This window comes from Heptranchias perlo, chromosome 11, assembly GCF_035084215.1.
Source record: "Heptranchias perlo isolate sHepPer1 chromosome 11, sHepPer1.hap1, whole genome shotgun sequence".
Lineage (NCBI taxonomy): Eukaryota > Metazoa > Chordata > Chondrichthyes > Hexanchiformes > Hexanchidae > Heptranchias > Heptranchias perlo.
Window position 1 is genome coordinate 64,523,511 of NC_090335.1, and position 20,624 is coordinate 64,544,134.

Genomic DNA, 20,624 nt, shown 5'->3' on the forward strand with positions numbered 1-20,624 from the left:
TAATCACATGTGCACTCTCAGATCAGCCATCGATCTGTTGATTCAGCTCCCTCGTGATGGTGTCACGCTGTCTAAGCAGGAAAATAACACACACAACACTGCTTTAAATGCTGTGTAGAAGTGAATGATAATTTCAATCTGGTTCCACTGAAAACAATTTGTACCAGAATGCAACATTTAGAAATATAAACAACAATTGTCCACAGCAGCATAGGGCACCATGTGAAATTGCATCTAAAAGAGGGCCACATTTGAAATTATTTCCTGTTTCTCCTGTAAATCTGCCAGAGCCTCTTTTCCCAAGGCTGGCCTCATTTAAGGAGTTTTTATTTTTAAAAAAATAGAAGGTAACACTGAAGGCAGAACAAGCTTTGTCCTCCCTTTATCAACAAAAAAATCCTACTGATGCCTTAAGGGTAATTATGGCTCTTAATTCCTCAATAAAAGTACTCTGAGTGCTTCAACTTGGATACCATGGCAACGGAGCATTCTTAGCCTGTTTCTGGATCATGTTACACTAGGCCTCAATTCATCAAAATGCATAAAATGTTGCATGGGTCACATGATTTTAAACAGCCAATAAACTGCGGCTAAGTAAATGCCCTTGACAAATATAGGCGACTGCACTAGCCTCAGCAGCAGTCTGCAGCTGGCTGGTTTGTGTGAAGCAGAGTAAGCTGGAATTTTTTTTTTGTTGCTGCGCACTGCTGATAACCTTTGCCCTTATTAATAATGGCAAGGAACGAGCTTTCAATGAAGCAGAAAGTGGAGCTTATTCTTCAAAGTGAAGGCAAAAGCCAGAGGCAGCTGGCTGAGCTGTTCAACATAGGGAAAACCCAGGTGCAGACCATCCTGAAGAGAAAAGCAGAAATACTTGAAGCCTATGAAGGCAACAGAGATACTGCTCGTAAAAGGCTATGTGTCCGTATGGAGCACGGTTACCTCAACCTGATAATGTGTCGGTGGTTTCAGCATGTCCAGTCTCAGGGTATACCGGTCAATGGGCCTATCATCCAGAAAGCAGCGCTGCACTTTGCCAAGGAGCTGGGCATCAAGGATTTTAAGGCTTCAAATGGGTGGCTGAGAAGTTTTCGCAGTCGCAACAACATCAGCTTTGAAACCTTTTGTGATGAAAGTCCTGGTGTTAACCAAGCCTGGGTGAGTAAGACTAGCTGTTAACTATCGTGTTATGAGGAGGTGGGCAATACCATCAGATGGCATTTTAACTCATGAAAACATTCCGTTATGTCTCATCTGTAGGGTTTTTCTTATTCTTGAATGAAAAATCCTACGTATCCTGGTTGCAGACCAGATATTTTTTATAAAGCAATTCTTAATGTGTGAAAATATATGTGCTGTAGGGCTTTTACACCGCATTAAATGAAAGCTTGTCAGCATCTGTGGAGACAACAGACAAGTTAACGTTTCAGGTGTGAACCCTTCATCAGAACCTGAAACACTAACTTGTCTGTTTCTCTGTCCACAGATGATGCCTGACCTGCTGAGTGCTTCCATCATTTTCTGTTTTTGTTTCAGGTTTCCAGCATCTGCAATATTTTGCTTTTTGTGTTAGCTGTGCTAGATATCATGAGTTTTACCTCCTTTACATTGCATAGCAAAAGTCTCGTCATGGTATGGTGGAACTGTGCACTGAAGCACTGTGCTGTGGAATTGTAGGGTGCAAACTGCTGGTTGTAGTTGGGTCTTTAGGGAGAGGTGGTGGTGAGGAAGGGAAGAATTTGGTGGCAGGAGAGGGCGAATCCACTCTGGGCTATTCTTGGAGGTGGCTTCTAATGGCTAATTCAAGAGTAGAACAAACAGAGGCTCACGAGTGGGTTGTCTGCCCTATCTTCTCTGTCAGGGAACAGCTTATTTCACAGGAATCCCAAACAGGAAAAAGATAAGTATTGAGGTTTTAATGCTGGATATATTCCTTGCATTCAGTGTCACTGGCCCCTCTCATAAGCAGATCTCTGGTCCCCTACGAATCAGTGTGTACCTTTTCCCGTCCAATATCTAGGTAAATGTAGCAAGCCCAGAAGGTTGAACAGAGAACCTTTATCACCTGACATCATGGGCCTCTGTCCCTTTTGCTCTCTGTTGTGCTGGGAAAAGAGCTTTCCTCAGGTGCTAGGGAGAGCAATAGCAGAGCCATTATCTGGCCATTCATTGATTTACAGTTTAGTGGGATCTTGCTCTGCACACATTGGCTGCCTTGTTTGCCTACATAACCGCAGTGACTGCACCTCAAAAGTAATCCATTGGTTGTGAAGTGTTTTGGGACGTCCTGAGGATGTGATAAGGTGCTATAAGAATGCAAGTTCACTTTTTTTCTTCCATTCTATTCCTTCCTTCCTTCCTTCCTTCCTTCTTTCTTTCCCACTGGAAAGTGCATGTGTGGACTTTGAGTGAGGATAGCTGCCTGTGATGCCCCCCATGGTGGAACAACCTGCTAACACTCATGTCCTTACTAACATTTCAAGAGGGAATGGAGAAATGATTGCACCCTTGGAACATATCCCAGCATCAATCAGCACCATCAGGGGAAAATAATAGAAAATATTGTGACAATGAGGTCCTTACTTCTCTCTGTTGTAGACTCCATATGTACTGGTACTGCTCAGTGTACTAGCAGTTACTGCGTGTTTGGCTCAATAGGAAAGCAAAGGTCACTTCAAATGTAGGTTTTCCACCCATTGATTATAATGAGCAGAAATCTATTCCCATATGTAAACTCCCAGCATTGTGGGTTCAAGCCAAAGATTTGAGCGCTTAATCTAGGTTGACACCTCAGTGCAGGACTGAAAGAGTGCTTCGCTATTGGAGATGCCATCTTTCAGATGAGACGTTAAACCATTAAATAAGTGTATTGTATAAAATTAAATCTCACTGGATTTACTGTGACTTTTCCTGTAATAAATTAGTACCAATAAAACTAGTGACAATACAGATTTTCTGTTTATTCACTTTCAACAGATTGTATCAGTCAGAATTATGAACTGACTGATACAAAACTATGTAAGATTCTCAAAATTCACAGATCCCCCAAAACTCGGAGAAAAACCCTAAAGAAAAGGACTTTGGACTCTTTTCTAACCATTTCAGGGTGATGAAATATTGGGCCTAACAGAGGGTGATTCAAGGTCAAAACCAATATTTGGTATTTTAAAAAGGCATGTTTGGGCTTGTAAAGGAAAAAAAGGCTGCAACAAGAGTTGGGATCAACCTCTGTAATAGACAGTTTGAGTATTGGAGTTAATCAAACTGTCTGGGGAACTGTGTGACCTCACTCAGCCCCTACCAGACATTTACATTTAGACAATAGACCCACGGAAGAGCAGTCCCCATCCAAATTACAGGACCCATCCAAAACATACATAAAACAAATCCAATCAGCCCACTCCATAGAAATCTCAGGCCCAGTCAGGAAACTCGAAACCTGAGCACAATGACTACAATCAAGCAAGAGCTCAACAACTCATGAAACTATCCCGAAGCCACTTCACACATTTCATAAACAAGTTACTCTTAACGAGCCAGCCAAAATCTTTCAATAAACCGGGTCAGATTTGGCGCGCAGATAAGGAGGCTTCAATTAGTATAAATGAAGGTCCATTTTCTCAAGAAGTTCAGTTCAGCCAGGAGTTCGACAGCTTGGGAGACAACAGTTCAACAAGGCGAGGGGGCAACCGAAAGAAGTTCAACAGAGAAGGTCAGCAGCTCTAGAAGCAGGCTGACACACAAGAAGAAACCAGAGCAACAGCCCCAGTGACCATCGGACACCTCGCGGCAACAAGGGCCTTACGAAACAACCAACCGAATATTACCACCAACCAACTGGGTAATATCGAGCCACCGCGACCAAAGAAAACCAACTCGGGAGAAAACCGAAGATCCGCAAAGTTTCCACTCTACAATCTATTCCTGACTTACCCCTGGGTGAGTTTTCTACTCAAAAGACTCTAAATCCTATAATTTTACGAAGAAAAGTGGGTACTCACCCGATAGATCCAAGACGCACCCTACCGTATCAGCGGACTCGCGAAGACTGACCAGTTGAAGTCCTCTACCGCGTCCGGGGTACGGCAGACACCAACCAACACATACAGCGAACCCCGAAATCGCGAACCAGCTCAACTGTCAAGGATTCGTTTGGTGAGCATTATCTCTGGTCCTTTAGAGCCCAACTTAGCTAGTAAAGTGGGATTGGGAGGGGTGAGGTATCTTTCTACTGTAATTTCCCTCGTGTGTACCGAAGTATTCCCCATTTTATTAGAGTGTTAAGATTGTTGTGTTGTATTTCCTCTCTTGAATAAAGATCAAAGTTTCTTGCACCAAAACCAGTTGTCTGCTGCACTTTTGTCACAACCCCCAAATAAGTCCAAGGTCTAGAACCAAGGGAGTGGGAGCGATTCGAACCGCTCCCACCCCCTACAACTGCAGCAGAAAGATATCCTAAAGAGCTGTCAATTTGTTGCAAAGTCACATGCAACTGATGCAATATTTTCTGACACGAATGGTGTCAATGTGTTGTGTGTTCAGAAAACAACATAAACTCACAATTCTATAGCACTTTTTAATGTAGAAAAATGTCCCAAGGCACTTCACAGAGGCGTAATCAAAAAATGGATGCTGAGCCAAAGAAGGAGACTGAAAGCTTTGTTGTAGAGCTTTTAGAAGCAACAGAGAGAGGTTCGTTAAAATTTTTCTCACCAGCAAATGCATCCTTTTATTATCTGCTGTACAGAAAGGTATCAAAGAGGAAAAAACATTGTTAGTTTGCACTGCACCTCCCCCTGTGAGTCAACAGGACATTTTTGGGATCTGGCCATTCCAGGAAGTAAATGTTCCCTAATGAGTCGATGACCCCTCTCTTTAGCCAACTCATCAGCTGCACCGTTCAGAAGTTCAATGTCATGTAAACTATCGGTGTCCGTGAGAAACAGGGATTACTGCCTCTGGAAGTCAGTGGGCAGAATGGAGACTTATACTAATGAGTTGAGGGCTTCACTGGTTAAAACACAAGAGCAAAAGACAGGAAAAAATGACTTGGAAATAGGAGAGTTATTGTGGCATTGCAATTGGCTTTACGAGATTTAATAGGCTATTATCACCCTTGTGAAATTGCATGTTAAGATTTTTGCCTACAGTTTGTAAATGTGTGACATGTTGGTGTGATTCACATCACAAAGATGTAATGCCATTGTGAGGAATATGATTCTGGTTCTTCTGGGCCCTTTCCTGTAATGGTGTCAATCCTTCCTTAATGCTGGGAGTGAAATGATACTAATTAGTTTTGTTTTTGAAGCATCACTGAATAAAACCATTAGATTGCATGGTACATTATCTCTCTGTACCCTGATGTACAGTAATTGCTTACAGTTATTAGGTAGTAATAGGCCGCAGCTATAACAGAAATCAATACTGTATATAAATTTAAAATTAAAATCAGAAACAGTTGAGTGCCTGAAACATGTCACAATCCAGTTTAATCTGTTAAAATTATTGGCAGTTTGGTGGATGCTTTGATAGACAAATTTAATTTTGAGAAATTTGAATCATACAGCACAGAAGGAGGCCATTTGGCTCTTTGACACAGCTACCCAATTAGTCCCATTCCCCTGATCTTTCCTTGTAGCCCTGCAAATTTTTCCTTTTTAAGTGTATATCCAATTCCCTTTTGAAAGTTACTATTGAATCCACTTCCACCACCCTTTCAGGCAGTGCATTTGAGATCATAACAACTCGCTGCATAAAAAAAATTCTTCTCATCTCCCCTCTGGTTCTTTTGCCATTACTTTAGATTAGATTGATTGTTTTTCTATTTTTTCGTGATTGATTGTGTTTTTTTTCTTTTCACAGAAGTTTCAGGCTAAGTTGTCAGGACATACGAGTTACTCGCCAGTGGTGCTGCCCTCGTCTTCTCCTAATGCAGGTCCTACTCTTTGGGTTGTGTCTGGCAATGAGGCAAGGCCTGTCCCAGCCAGTGCAGCTGTGGCATCAGATGCCCGATCTACCACCACGGCACCCAGCAACCCACAAAACACCAGAATGGAGTCGCATTCACCACTCAAAGCTGTACCCACACCAGCTAGCTCCAACTGCCAAAGGTCAGTAAAAGAGATACCACAATGGCACTATTTCAGTGGGGGCATTGAGATCCTTAAATGGTCATTTGGAGTTATTTTGTTGCCCGCCTTACTTATAGAATTGCCCAATAACTCGATCAATCTAATTAAAGGTCTTGTTGTCAAGCAAGTGCATGTCAGACCTGCCTGAGTGGTTCAATTATATTTATAAAAAAAGCAACAAATCACTGTTACCTGAACATGGCCAATTGTTTGAAATCTTATCGAACAGTTAGGAAACCAACTAACGATGATTGAACAAACAGCCAAAAAAAAAATCTACAGTAAACCACTGATAAGTAGGGAAAGGAGAACCGAAGGGAGGAAAAACAGAAATGAAGTATCTTGTGTCATGAAATTATCAGCAGAGAGAAACAGGGAGATTGACTTGCTGGGCAGGAGAAAATCAACAAATTAAAATGCAGCGCACGAATCAATGCACAAGAATGTTTTTATTGTGATGCTTTGAGAATAAAGTGAGAGAAAGGCACAGTCACATGCTGTGCAAGAATAGACACTGCTTTGCTAACCTGTCTAAATGAGACTGTTATGGGGACTGTTTCAATGCCTCTTGTTTTCCTATAGCTTCTCATCCTGGTGTATGTGGTTCAACAAAAGAATTGACACTAATACATAAATTCTGATTTTGCATTTTAATTTTGGTGAACGTTTTGCCCATTTTTCTTCTCTTTCTCTCCTGGTCCCTTCAAAGTGCTAACTCATCTGGGATATAATTACTATGGGTGTTAGCAGTATGCTGGTACCTTACACAAGAGGCCATCCTTTTGTGTATGAACTTAGGCAGGATGTTCAACCATTGGGAAGGTGGAGGGCAGGGGCTTAAATCACAACCAAGCCAAATCATGTTCTCAACCAACATATACACACAGGAGTTAATGGGTACCAGTCAGGAGTGAAAATTTAATCTGGGGCCTCTGTGGCTTACATGGCTCAGTACCACACCGGTCGATACATTTACCAACTGAGCCATCAGAGGCACTTCTCCCAGACATCTAATGTGATAACTGTACATCACAAGATACAGAGACAGACATTCTAATAAAAAGACATATTCATGAGCTTTACTTATTGTCAACTGGCAAGTGTACTGAAGAATTTTACTAAAAGAATGACTACTTTATAAACAAGAACTTCAACAACAGCTTGCAGTTCTGTAACGTTCATTATGTACAGAGATGTCTTAGAGTGCTTTACAGGTCGATGGTTAGTGAATGGACACCGACGGGGGAAGGAGTAAGGGAAGAGGGTCAGGAGGAGGGAAAAACATGGTCAAAGAGAAAGGTCCTCATCAGGTTTTTGAAAGCAAGGAAGGAGGTGGCAAGGTGGAGATGTTAAGGGAGGGAGTTTCAGAGGGAGAGGGCAAGGTGGAGATGTTAAGGGAGGGAGTTCCAGAGGGAGAGGGCTAGGTGGAGATGTTAAGGGAGGGAGTTCCAGAGGGAGAGGACAAGGTGGTTGAAGGAATGACCACTGGTGGTGGAATGAAAGGAGTAGTGACTGGGAAATAAGCTGGTATTGGGTGACTGGAGAATGTGCGCAGAGACGTAGGGCTGGAGGAGATCTCTCGACTTCTTTAATAGTTGGCCATTTAAAGGTGTTAACCTCAAAATTTGTTTTAAGTTTTAACATTTCAGCTGGGCTGTGTGGGTTGACTTTCCTTACAGTTTATCCCTTCTTCCATTTGGAGGAGAGTCTCACTTCCTTGATGGGCAGGAACTTGTCCCATATGAATTCACGCCCCAGTGATCTGTGGTGCTGTGTGTTATTACACCAACAATCCATGCTCCTGTACAGCCTTCCGTTGATGATAACTAACATCTTGCTTTATTGTTTTTTTGGAGGGAGGGGTGAACGCAGGGTAGGGGGAGAGCATCAGTCCGGAATCCTTCCCTGTCCTTTCATCTAACTGGCTAAAGCTTGCCTCCAGTATTGGCACGCTGCCTGTAGCACTTAAAAGCTGCATTCTGTAATCTAAGGATTCTCCCCCCTCAGTGACTTAATAGGACAGTAATTCATTTTGTTTTTTTCCTCTCAGAGAACCAAATGATTATCACAAGAATATTTTACAGCAAACAAAACAGGTAAGTTTACAAAAAATCTTCCTGTATTTACCTTTTTTAAAGTATAGTATCATTGCATAACAGCAGGCCAAGATAGGACTTTAAAAGACAGGCTATAGTAGTTATTTCAAATGATCCTAAAATAGGGAAGTGATGTTTTATTTCTCAAATCTACCCATAAACTGGCATTTTTACTCCTTCTGAAAGCAAATAAAAAAGGGTGTTGAACAATATTAATGCTTACTGCCTTAATAGTGATTTCCCCCCCCCCCCCCGCCCCCAAACTATGGTACCATCAATATGCTAAATAAGCCTGGTGAAGATACTGGATTGTGACTTATCTCCCAACAGAACCCCCCCCACTCTCCTTTTTAATTACAAATTTCTCAAAGGTGACGATGGTGCTTCAAAAGAGAAAGGTAAAATAAAGTCAAGAAAGGAATCGTCCGCGGAGAGACTGTAGATGAATTGAAATTTATTTTCTTTCACCAGCCTACCTCACAGGAAGCTTATCAAATTACAGCTCTTCAAGAGCTTTTAAAACAGATTAAGCAGGAAACAGAAGCACTTCAAAAGGAACAGGAGACTGTGAGACAGAAGCTTGGTGCACAGGTAAGACATTCCCACAGTAAACTTAGTATTTGCACATTTAATTTGATGGTGGCCAACAGGCCCTTTGCAGCTGTACTGTAGCTCAAGTGTTCCAAGTATGGCTCTTTGACTTTTGGATGAGGCCTCGGTAGGTTTGGCTCTCCAAATAGCCTAATTCAAACGTGCTGCACTCACGCATGCTGTATTTCGGGAGCGGGAAGCGACATTTTATGGGAGCGGGACAGGAGCAGAACCGGGTCTGGGATCCGGAATTCGGGAGCACGGCTAGCGTTTTCTGAAGGGAAGCAGCAGGCATCGTGGTGAGCAGGCAGCAGCATTGAGAGGAACAAAACCTGTGGATCAAAGATAATGTTACCTTCCTAACTATCAGCTTCTAACTTGATAATGGATTGTAAGGTGTCAGACTTAATAACCTTAAAATTTCTTCTTTCTAATTGGTTCATGCATTGTGGAGTGGAGAAGTAAAGTGAAACCTTTCTGAAGTTCGTTCCTTAAAAGTAAAGATGTTGAAAAGTCAGCTTGAAAAATAGAGGCTTTTGAGTAAATTTACAAGACAAACCGAGGCCGTGACTCAACCTTTCCATCAAGCTACATGGAAAATTGACCACGCAAAAGAGCTTCACTCTGAGGGTAATGTTATGAAAATGTGTGTCAGTGATATTGTTGGTATCTTGTGTCCAGATAACAGTCAACTGCAAAAGCAAGTTTCAGATCTGCAATTGCCTTGTCACACTGTCTCCTGGCGAGAAGAGCTGGATAAGAAATTGCAGGCTGCAATCCCCACGATTTCCCAACTAGTGTTCCCTGTGAACACCACTCCTCACCTGCTTCGGGAGTCAGCCCACAAAACTGCATATAGCCATCCAGAAGTGTGCGTAATTAAATCTCGCATTGGACAACCTCAGCTAGTAGTCTTTTGGAGCCAGACCAGGAAGATCCTGTACTGTATCTGATGACTGCACTGTGGAGAAGGAACTGCTTCATATTGCCACAGGAGCTGCCTTTTCATTGCAATTTGGGCTTTGGGAAAATGAGCTCACTGAACCACAACCATCCCCCCTCCCCATTCCTGTGAACTGGCTGCACTGTGGGAGATCAGCAATCCTTGTGTGCACAGGCTGACTGACTGACATTTTGGCCAGCATGCATGGGCGGAGTATGGGCATTATGAAGTCATGGCGTGACGTCACCATGCTGATAATAGATTAAAAAAATGACTAGCACTTTGTTGTCACCATTCTAACTCAATAAAATGGTGTGCTGTGGATTACACTGCATAATATCATTAATAATATTTTACGGCACTTTTTACCATAATGGAGTACTATGGATTATGGTTCTCAAGCTGACAGCAGTACTCCTGAATGCAAATTACACAACCTCTGTAGTGCTGATGTCAGCAGAGACCCACATTTGGTGCCGTTTTCCCAGGACTCGAGAGGCTGAACACTAGCGGCTCTTTGTCAGACACAATCATTTTCTTTTTTCTGCCCCTTGAAATTTGTACAGTATAAGCAGTACAAGCAAAGTGATGTACGTGCTTCTAGGAGGTACAGGACCCCATGTTGTGAGGTTTCCAATGACTCATTTAGGTGTCAGCCTTGGCTCAGTGGTGGCACTCTCACCTCTAGGTCAGAAGGTCATGGGTTCAAGCCCCACTCCAGAAACTTCAGCACATAATCTAGGCTGGTACTGAGGGAGTGCTGCACTATTGGAGATGCCATCTTTTGGATGAGACATTAAACCATCTGCCCTCTCAGGTGGACATAAAAGATCCTATGACACTATTCAAAGAAGAGTAGGGAAGTTCTCCTGGTGTCCTGGCCGATATTTATTCCTCAACCAGCAACTATAAAAAACATGATTGGGTCACTGATACAATTGCTATTTGTGAGATCTTGCTGTGTGCAATTTGGGTGCCGCGTTTCCTTCATTACAAGAATGTCTACACTTCAAAAGAATTTCATTGCATGTAAATTGCATTAGGACATTGTGAGGTCGTGAAAGATGCTATATAAATGCAAGTTTGTTCTTTCTTTCAATCAGTAAACGCTCTACCTAGTGTGGACCCGCACCATACAGACCAGAAAGATCCTAAGCTCAATTCCTACCACAATTGGCCACAGTACCCCTGGGCTGGGTGGGGTAAATAAGCCATGGTCCTGATCTCTGTCCAACGACCCTTAATGGACATCAGGTAAAGACAGGCTAAGGCTCACATTTCCCCGAGTCAAATAGTTTTCCGACGGTCACTCTCTGGGTTAATACATGAAAAATGGCCACTTGGGTGACGTACCAGAGGACTGCCAGTACCTGTGGAACCATTTGCCCCCTCCCCACTTGCTTTAGTCAGTGCCTTTAGGAGAGGAGAGAACGAAATTGGAAAATTGATGCATGTATTTGTAAGTGAGAAGCAGATAATCCTGAAATCTTGAATTTTCAAACAGATTGATATGTATTTTGACCTCCAGTGACTTCAGGTAAATAACCTGACTGTAATATGTCACTTGTGTTTTTCTTTCTGTCTCAGACATTTCATATTACATTGTTTGGTCAGCCAAGTCCTACTCAACCTGAAGTGGCGTCAACTCCATCGATTGCAAAATGGGCAGTCACCAGGAAGGAGATTGCGCCAGTCACGGGCAACAACCCAACTACAGCGGCACCAGGTGCTTCAAACTCAGCATTCACAGGGCGGGGGAAAGCCAGCCCAAATCATCTGGTATCCTCTGAGAGGGCTCCTACCAGGTTAGACATTATCTACAGTTTAGTAGATAAAGGATGTATCTCGCTGCACCTGCAACTTATTCATATCATCGCAATGCAATTAATGTTAAGTCAATTAAAAGTGAGTCCAGAAAAAGATTCTTCACACAAAGGGTTGTGAGAATCTGGAATGCATTGCCTCAGAAGGTCATGGACACAGAATCAATTGCAGCATTTAAAAGGAAGATAGATACTTAACAACAACAACGAGTTGCTTTTATATAGCGAACGTCCCAAGGCGCTTTACAGGAGTGTTATCAGACAAAATGTGACACTGAGCCACATAAGGAGATATTAGGACAGGTGACCAAAAGCTTGGTCCCAGAGGTAGGTTTTAAGGAGTGTCTTAAAGGAGGAGAGAGAGAGGCAGAGAGGTTTAGGGAGGGAATTCCAGAGCTTAGGGCCTAGACAGCTGAAGCAGACATACACATACACACACACACTCCAACAGGGTCACAGATGGGTGATCAGGAGTGGGAAACCTAGCTAGCTGAGGTCTGTTGCAGCACCCCAATTGCTACTGCTGAGATGTACTAACTCAAGACACACCAAGAATTCACCAGGATGATACCTGGCACTAAGGGACTAAGCTATGATGAAAGACTGGGTAAATGTAGCCGGATGAGTAACAATGTAGCATGGCATCATGATCATTACTTCATCATTACTTATTAGGCTGCTGTGGGAGCTGTTGACATTGTTATTGATACATTGGTATCCGTCTGCAAGTGAGAGAACCTTTGTTTACATAATGCCTTATCATCTTTCTCAGGAGCAGCCTGAAACACATTATAGTGAAGTCGCTGTTTAAATGTAGGCAAATGTGGCAGCCATTTCAAACACAGCATGGTCCCACAAACAGCATTGAGATGAATAAGCAGTTAATCTGTTTTTGATGGTGTTGGTCGAAGGAAAATGTTGGCCAGGACACCAGAAGATCTCCCTTGAATAGTGCCATGAGATCTTTAATATCCACCTCAATAGGCAGATAGGGCCTTGTCTAATATCTCACCCAAAGGATGAATCTGACCATTCAACATTCCTTCAGCACTTCACTGAAGTGTCATAAGAACATAAGAAATAGGAGCAGGAGTAGGCCAATCTGCCCCTCGAGCCTGCTCCGCCATTCAATAAGATCATGGCTGATCTGATCCTAACCTCAAATCTAAATTCATGTCCAATTTCCTGCTCGCTTCCCGTAACCCCTAATTCCCTTTACTTCTAGAAAACTGTCTATTTCTGTTTTAAATTTATTTAATGATGTAGTTTCCACAGATTCCTGGGGCAACAAATTCACAGACCTACCACCCTCTGAGTGAAGAAGTTTCTCCTCATCTCAGTTTTGAAAGAGCAGCCCTTTATTCTAAGATTATGCCCCCTAGTTCTAGTTTCACCCATCCTTGGGAACATCCTTACCGCATCCACCCGATCAAGCCCCTTCACAATCTTATATGTTTCAATAAGATCGCCTCTCAATCTTCTGAACTCCAATGAGTAGAGTCCCAATCTACTCAACCTCTCCTCATATGTCCGCCCCCTCATCCCCGGGATTAATCGAGTGAACCTTCTTTGTACTGCCTCGAGAGCAAGTATGTCTTTTCTTAAGTATGGACACCAAAACTGTATGCAGTATTCCAGGTGCGGTCTCACCAATACCTTATATAACTGCAGCAATACCTCCCTGTTTTTATATTCTATCCCCCTAGCAATAAAAGCCAACATTCCGTTGGCCTTCTTGATCACCTGCTGCACCTGTATACTAACTTTTTGATTTTCTTGCACTAGGACCCCCAGATCCCTTTGTACTGCAGTACTTTCCAGTTTCTTGCCATTAAGATAATAACCTGCTGTCTGATTTTTCCTGCCAAAATGCATAACCTCACATTTTCCAATATTGTATTGCATCTGCCAAATCTCCGCCCACTCACCCAGCCTGTCTATATCCCCTTGTAGGTTTTTTATATCCTCCTCACTCTCTACTTTCCCTCCCATCTTTGTATCATCTGCAAACTTTGATATGTTACACTCGGTCCCCTCCTCCAAATCGTTAATATAGATTGTAAAGAGTTGGGGATCCAGCACTGACCCCTGCGGAACACCACTGGCTACTGGTTGCCAGTCCGAGAATGAACCATTTATCCCAACTCTCTGCTTCCTGTTAGAAAACCAATCCTCCACCCATGCCAGAATATTACCCCCCAATCCAGTGATTCTTTATCTTGAGCAATAATCTTTTATGTGGCACCTTGTCGAATGCTTTCTGGACGTCTAAATACACTATGTCCACTGGTTCCCCTTTATCCACCCTGTACATTATGTCCTCAAAGAACTCAAGCAAATTTGTCAGACATGACTTCCCCTTCGTAAAGCCATGCTGACTTTGTCCTATTAAATTATGTTTATCCAAATGTTCTGCTACTGTCTCCTTAATAATAGACTCCAAAATTTTACCCACCACAGATGTTAGACTAACTGGTCTATAATTTCCAGCCTTCTGCCTACTACCCTTTTTAAATAAGGGTGTTACATTAGCAGTTTTCCAATCTGCCGGGACCTTTGCCGAGTCCAGAGAATTTTGGAAAATTATTACCAAAGCATCCACAATCCCTACTGCCACTTCCCTCAAGACCCTAGGATGTAAGCCATCAGGTCCAGGGGATTTATCCGCCTTGAGTCCCATTAATTTACTAAGTACCAATTCCTTAGTGATTTTAATCGTATTTAGCTCCTCCCCCCCCCCCTGGAGTCCCCTGTTTGTCCAGTGTTGGGATATTCTTAGTGTCCTCTACCGTAAAGACTGAAACAAAATATTTGTTCAGCATTTTTGCCATGTCCATGTTTCCCACCATTAATTTCCCGGTCTCATCCTCTAAGGGACCTACGTTTGCCTTCGCCACCCCTTTTCTTTTTATATAACTGTAGAAACTCTTGCTACCTGTTTTTATATTTTTTGCTAATTTATTTTCATAATCTATCTTCCCTTTCTTAATCAATCCTTTAGTTACTGTTTGCTGTCTTTTGAAGACTTCCCAATCTTCTATCCTCCCACTAAGTTTGGCTACCTTATATGTCCTTGTTTTTAGTCGGATACTATCCTTAATTTCTTTACTTAGCCAAGGATGGCTGTCATTTCTTTTACACCCTTTTTTCCTCAGTGGAATATATATTTTTTGAAAGTTGTAAAATAACTCCTTGAATGAACACCACTGCTCATGTACTGTCTTACCCTTTAATCTATTTTCCCAGTCCACTTTAATCAATTCCGCTCTCATACCATCATAGTCTCCTTTATTCAAGCTCAGTACGCTTGTTTGAGAACCAACCTTCTCACTCTCTAATTGGATATGGAATGTAACCATGTTATGGTCACTCATTCCAAGGGGATCCTTAACTAGGACATTATTAATTAATCCTGGCTCATTACACAGGACCAGATCCAAGGTTGCTTGCCCCCTTGTAGGATCAGTTACACACTGCTCAAGAAATCCATCCCTAATACACTCAATAAACTCTTCCTCAAGGCTGCCCTGCCCAATTTGATTTGTCCAGTTAATATGATAGTTAAAATCCCCCATAATTATAGCTGTTCCCTTATTACATGCCCCGACTATTTCCTGATTAATACTTCTTCCAGCAGAGTTGCAACTATTAGGAGGCCTATATACTACGCCCACTAGTGTTTTTTTCCCCTTATTATTCCTTATTTCTACCCAAACTGTTTCATTATCCTGATCCTTTGTCCCAATATCATTTCTCTGTATTACAGTGATTCCTTCCTTTATTAACATAGCCACCCCACCTCCCCTTCCTTCCTGCCTGTCCTTCCTGATTGTTAAATACCCTGGCATATTTAATTCCCAGTCGTTGTCACCCTGCAGCCATGTTTCTGTAATGGCCACAAGATCATACCCATACGTAGTTATTTGTGCCGTTAACTCGTCCATTTTGTTACGAATGCTACGTGCATTCAGATAAAGAACTTTCAAATATGTTTTGTGACACTTAGTTCCTGCTTTTTCCTTTTTTAACACTTTACCTTTTACTCCATACCTTCTGTCCCTTCCTGACACGCTTTCCTCTGTCTCCCTGCTCAGGTTCCCAACCCCCTGCCACAGCTTTGATGCTGAGTTAATCGCCTTACGCCTTCTAGTTTTTATTTTATCTGTCGTGCCTAAAGTACACTTTCTTTCCGCTGCTCTACGCTTTTCCCTTTCACTTGTTCTTGAATAACTGTTTGTACTATTTGTATTGTAGATTTCCCCTGGGTCTTCCCCTCTCTTGCTGCTCTCAACTTTATTCCCTTCTGACTCCCCGCTCAGGTTCCCATCCCCCTGCCACTCTAGTTTAAACCTTCCCCAACAGCACTAGCAAACACCCCCGCGAGGACATTGGTCCCGGTCCTGCTCAGGTGTAACCCGTCCCGCTTGTCCAGGTCCCACTTTCCCCAGAACCGGTCCCAATGTCCCAGGAATCTAAATCCCTCCCTCCTACACCATCCCTGCAGCCACGCATTCATCCTGTCTATTCTCCTGTTCCTATACTCACTAGCACGTGGCACCGGTAGTAATCCTGAGATCACTACCTTTGAAGTCCTGCTTTTTAATTTATCTCCTAACTCCTTAAATTCACCTTGCAGGACCTCATCCCTTTTTTTACCTATGTCGTTGGTACCAATATGGACCACGACTACTGGCTGTTCACCCTCCCCCTCCAGAATGCCCTGCAGCTGTCAGACTAGGTTATGTGCTGAAGTCCTGGAATGGGGCTTGAATCCACAACTTTCTGACTCCGAGGTGAGAGTGCTACCAACTGAGCCAAGCTCACGCTTGTATGGTGGTAAAAGCATCACAAAAACTTCCAGTGATCAGTTATGGAAAGTATAAACTATTAAACTTGTGTAACAGGTTTAAAAGTCACAACTATTGGTGAAGTTAATTTATATTGAGTACTTGGGTGAAATTATCTTTATTTTATGCTTCCAGCAACATGAATCCAAATCTCCTCTCAAAGCCCAAAAATCAGAGTTTGAAAGGACTAAAGGTGGACGATGCCGCCCAGGTTCTATCTACTCGTGCGGTGGCCACAACAGGAGTCTCAAATGGACAAGGAGAAATCAAAATGACCAATTCATCGGGTGTAGGGTGCATGGAAGAACATGAGAGAATGGTCCCTCAAGAAAAGCACAAGCAGGAAAGACTTGAAGTGGATATTGACTTGTCAAGGGTGAAATCTGAAGTTGAGGATCGTTCCAGTGCAGGTTTTGTTCATGATGATGAAAGCTTTCCTAGTGGGCCTTTTCAGCAACCATTTAATGCAGAGCCCAAGGTGCTACCGTTCTGTATAAAAATAGTAAAAGAAGACCCAACTGATTTTGATGATGAACGAGACCCTCACGCCGGCTGCCTGTTCCAACAGGAACAAACACAGCCACTCTTAAAGCCCTCTTTTAAACACAATGATCTCCACTCCCCACCATTGGACAAGTTGGCCACACCAGACAACAGTCAACTGGAAATCCTGAAAACATTGTTAAAACTAACAACTAAAGAAAGGGACAGTTATAAAACGCAAAATGACACTTTGTTGAGAAGAATACAAGATTTGGAGAAACAGCTTTTAGAACTTACTCAGAAGAATATTAAGAAAGATCTTTGTCATAATTGGACACAGTCTGACTTTGAACTAATTAGCAACAATGCAGCCACTCCAGATGAAATCTGTTAGCAAACAAAAGGATTTGTGGATGTTTGAGGAGTTTCTGTGTTGCCTGCTGAGTTTTCATATACTAATTACTAATATTGGTCCTTTTTAAATATGTCAAAAACAGGATAGTATTTTTATTTATTTAATTTTTTTAAAAATAAAAAGGACTAACTTCCAGTTTTGGTAAGATGAGGATAGAGGAGGAAGATTTCCACTAATCATTATTTATAACAAAATCATAACCAAGTATATGAAGAATGCATTTACAATTATAGATTAAATAATGAAGAGCAGAAATCTTCTAGCGTAAAGAGATGCTTTGATGAGCTAGTCCAAAGTGTGGCTGGTTAGCATAACAAAGGAAGATCTTTCACACAGTGTTATTTGTAATTTGAGTTCCAGAAAGAAATCAGAATGATCACCCCACCTCTTTATCCAGGAGTGCGGGCTGTTTTCTCCACATATGGCACTAATTTGTGTTAATTTCCTAAAAATACTTCTGATTTGAAAATAGCACTAATTCTAGCTTTTGAAATCTGGGCTAAAAAAGGAGATAATGCCTGACTACTCCAGTTTAACGGGGAGAGGAATTTTGTTTCAGCTTGTTCCTACTTGCAATATTGGGTTGCTGTCATGTTTTAATGTGTAAATAATTGGCGAGTGCTGATTCTTAATGTGTCTTATTGATACCTTGTTAAAGGATAACTTGCCACATTTTGTCATTCTGGATAAACTGGAAGGTCATTCATTGATATTTTTGGTTTTTGAACTCAAAAGTTTGACCCAGCCAAGTGGCTGGTGTGAGAAATGACACAGAACTCAGTTAAACTTTACGCAGAGGAAATGTTAGGAGTGAGGTTTAAGAATACAGATTGCAAATTAAATTAAATGGAGCTGTTTTTACTTTTTAGCAGTGAACCACATCAAAACGGGTTACAATGTGTAGCCTTGAGTGAGTGTCATTCTGAATGAGTGAGACTTAACCGGTCTGCAGGCTTTTGCATGGTGTGGAGTAAGGAAACATTTTACTTTTATTATTTATAACCATGCCCCGAAGAAGTTCCTTTTGCATCATTTAATTGATTTTTGTAAGTCTGTAATAAACTCCCATTGTACATGAGCAAAAAGTAACAATATTCAAAGATTCCTAAAAATTCACAGATGTTTTTTGTTGGTTAAATTCCTAACACAAGAATTTAAGCAAAGGAACTTCCTTGTTACACTTCTGGAGATGAAGGACAAAATTGTGAGCCCCATTTGTTTACACTTAAGCAACGTATGTAGGTTTTGATACCAGGAAAAGGTAGATTAGAATTGAGGTGAAAAATGTCTTATGAAGTACAAGCATAGGACTGGACGGTGCAAAGATATCTCTGGGACTTGAGTGCCAATTCAGCCTAGGCTGAAGACTGTAAGTCTCCTTTGTCTATTACCTATGAGGATCCTGTATGAAATGACTTAGGGCATTCTCAATCCAGTTACTCATGGGCATGGAACTGCAGAACAAAACTGCCCCTAATTTGGTACTAACTGACAATTTAAATCAGAGAGGCCACAGAACGGTTGTTGTGGGAAATAGATGTCACATTGCTGCAATAGTGGGTGTTCTTTCAAGGTTGAGCCCAGAGCACATAGTTGGGGCAAATCAGATGGCGCTCTACTCTGTATCTAACTGTGCCACACCTGAGCTGGGAGTGCTTGCGGTTCGTACTGGTTGCTTGGAATGGAAAAACGCTCCATTTCCCAGCACTAACATCCTTCATTAGCACAAAATTTGCAAGAAGAATAAATAACAAAAAATACAAACTACAGGAATTTAACATGAGTACAAGTAAATATTTATCAAATTTCTCTGTGCATTACATACGTGGATTACGTTAAATTTAAGTATTTTGGAGCACTTTTTCTTACGATGATTTTATAAAAACATGTCTATTATGTATTTTTATGCTAGGATAAATAAAACATGTCAAAGGTTAATTAAAATATTTTGACAGTTGAAGTTTCACAGGTCCAACTCTATGTTTATTTTGTGCATTTGGAAGATTATCAGGAAGTTATCGGGTTGCAGATTTCTGTAATACAGCCATATATTATTGTGTTCATTGGGAAGGTTCCCTGATGGCTGGTGAGTATATCTAGTGCGTTGCTGAGTCATACAGGCCAGTAAAGACCCAGTTTTGATCCCCCTTTTGTGCTGAGTTAACTGACCTCAACTGTAGTGGCAGTAGGAGCCTCAGTGCACCAGGGTTAGGAATGGGTTTCCCACACCTAATCACCACCTAGTGAACCCTGCTGAAACTGCACATATGTAGCCATTGAGTGATGCCCCTGTAGTCGAGTAGCCTGCTGCCAGTCACTCAAGGCTGACATGATTAATGGCCACTTTAAGGAAGGACCAGTGGCTTCTGTGGAACTGTACTTCAGCAAGGAGTTAACGCCTTGAGAAGAGACAAAGGGGAGGAAAAAGATTGTAACAAAAACAATACACAGTCCGCTTGTTCAAATTCTGACATATCAGAAGATACACCAGTCAACAAAGGAGCACTAGAAACACTAACAATACCACCATTATTTCCTCCACCACTGGCTGCACAGGACCAACACATCCAATATTTCACACATTTTAACAGCTCATTTTCAATACAGTCACTACAGTTGTTAGATAGAACATGCGGGTAAGTGAAACTAACTCTAAGAACAGGCAACTTAATGACACGAGCAACACAAAGTCTAGGAAGCTATAGCTTTGCTAGTCTCTCTGGTGTGGTATAGTGCTACAGACAGAGGTATTCTCCTTTCTTGAGACATGGTTAAGCAATCTTTCTGTCCACAATTTAGGAATTAAATTGACCAGGAAAATTACATGGTGGGGAAAGTGCCAGTTTATGTTGTTTAGTTAATGCATTCATTAGAGCGAAGTAAGTTGTGTGCATTGATTTTGTGCATGGACAGATGTATGTGCTATCAGTGAAAATCTTACTTGTCACATACTGACACTGCAAAATAAATTAGAGCATGTAGTGACACCAATTACATACATCAATGGGAAACAGCGCAAGGAGTTAAGAGAAGAATAATATTGACTCTTTAATGTTTTAGAGGTTTTTCTATGTTTAAACAAATGAAAAGCCTTCAGCTAGGACATTATTTTCAATTTATGTACTACCCAACTGAATTTAAAAATTACAATTTTTTTTTGCTGTAACCCAAATGAAATTTTGCAAGAAAAATAATTAGGTTAATTATAAAATCCTTCATGCAGCAGCAATCTCATTGGAAGTAGCATATCGTATCCCCCAGGGGGATGTTCTGCAGGCTATTTAATTTCAAAGCA

General features: G+C 41.7%; 1 protein-coding gene across 1 annotated transcript; it reads left to right on the plus strand.

The window, feature by feature from the left end:
* Positions 1 to 624: 624 nt before the first annotated feature.
* Positions 625 to 19,273, plus strand: LOC137327444 (MORC family CW-type zinc finger protein 3-like). The gene is made up of 6 exons (XM_067993273.1): positions 625 to 1,158; positions 5,863 to 6,110; positions 8,182 to 8,227; positions 8,699 to 8,818; positions 11,349 to 11,566; positions 16,567 to 19,273. The coding sequence occupies exons 1-6, from the start codon at positions 733 to 735 to the stop codon at positions 17,306 to 17,308; spliced, it is 1,800 nt and encodes a 599-aa protein (XP_067849374.1). The 5' UTR covers positions 625 to 732; the 3' UTR covers positions 17,309 to 19,273.
* The last annotated feature ends 1,351 nt before the right edge of the window (positions 19,274 to 20,624 follow it).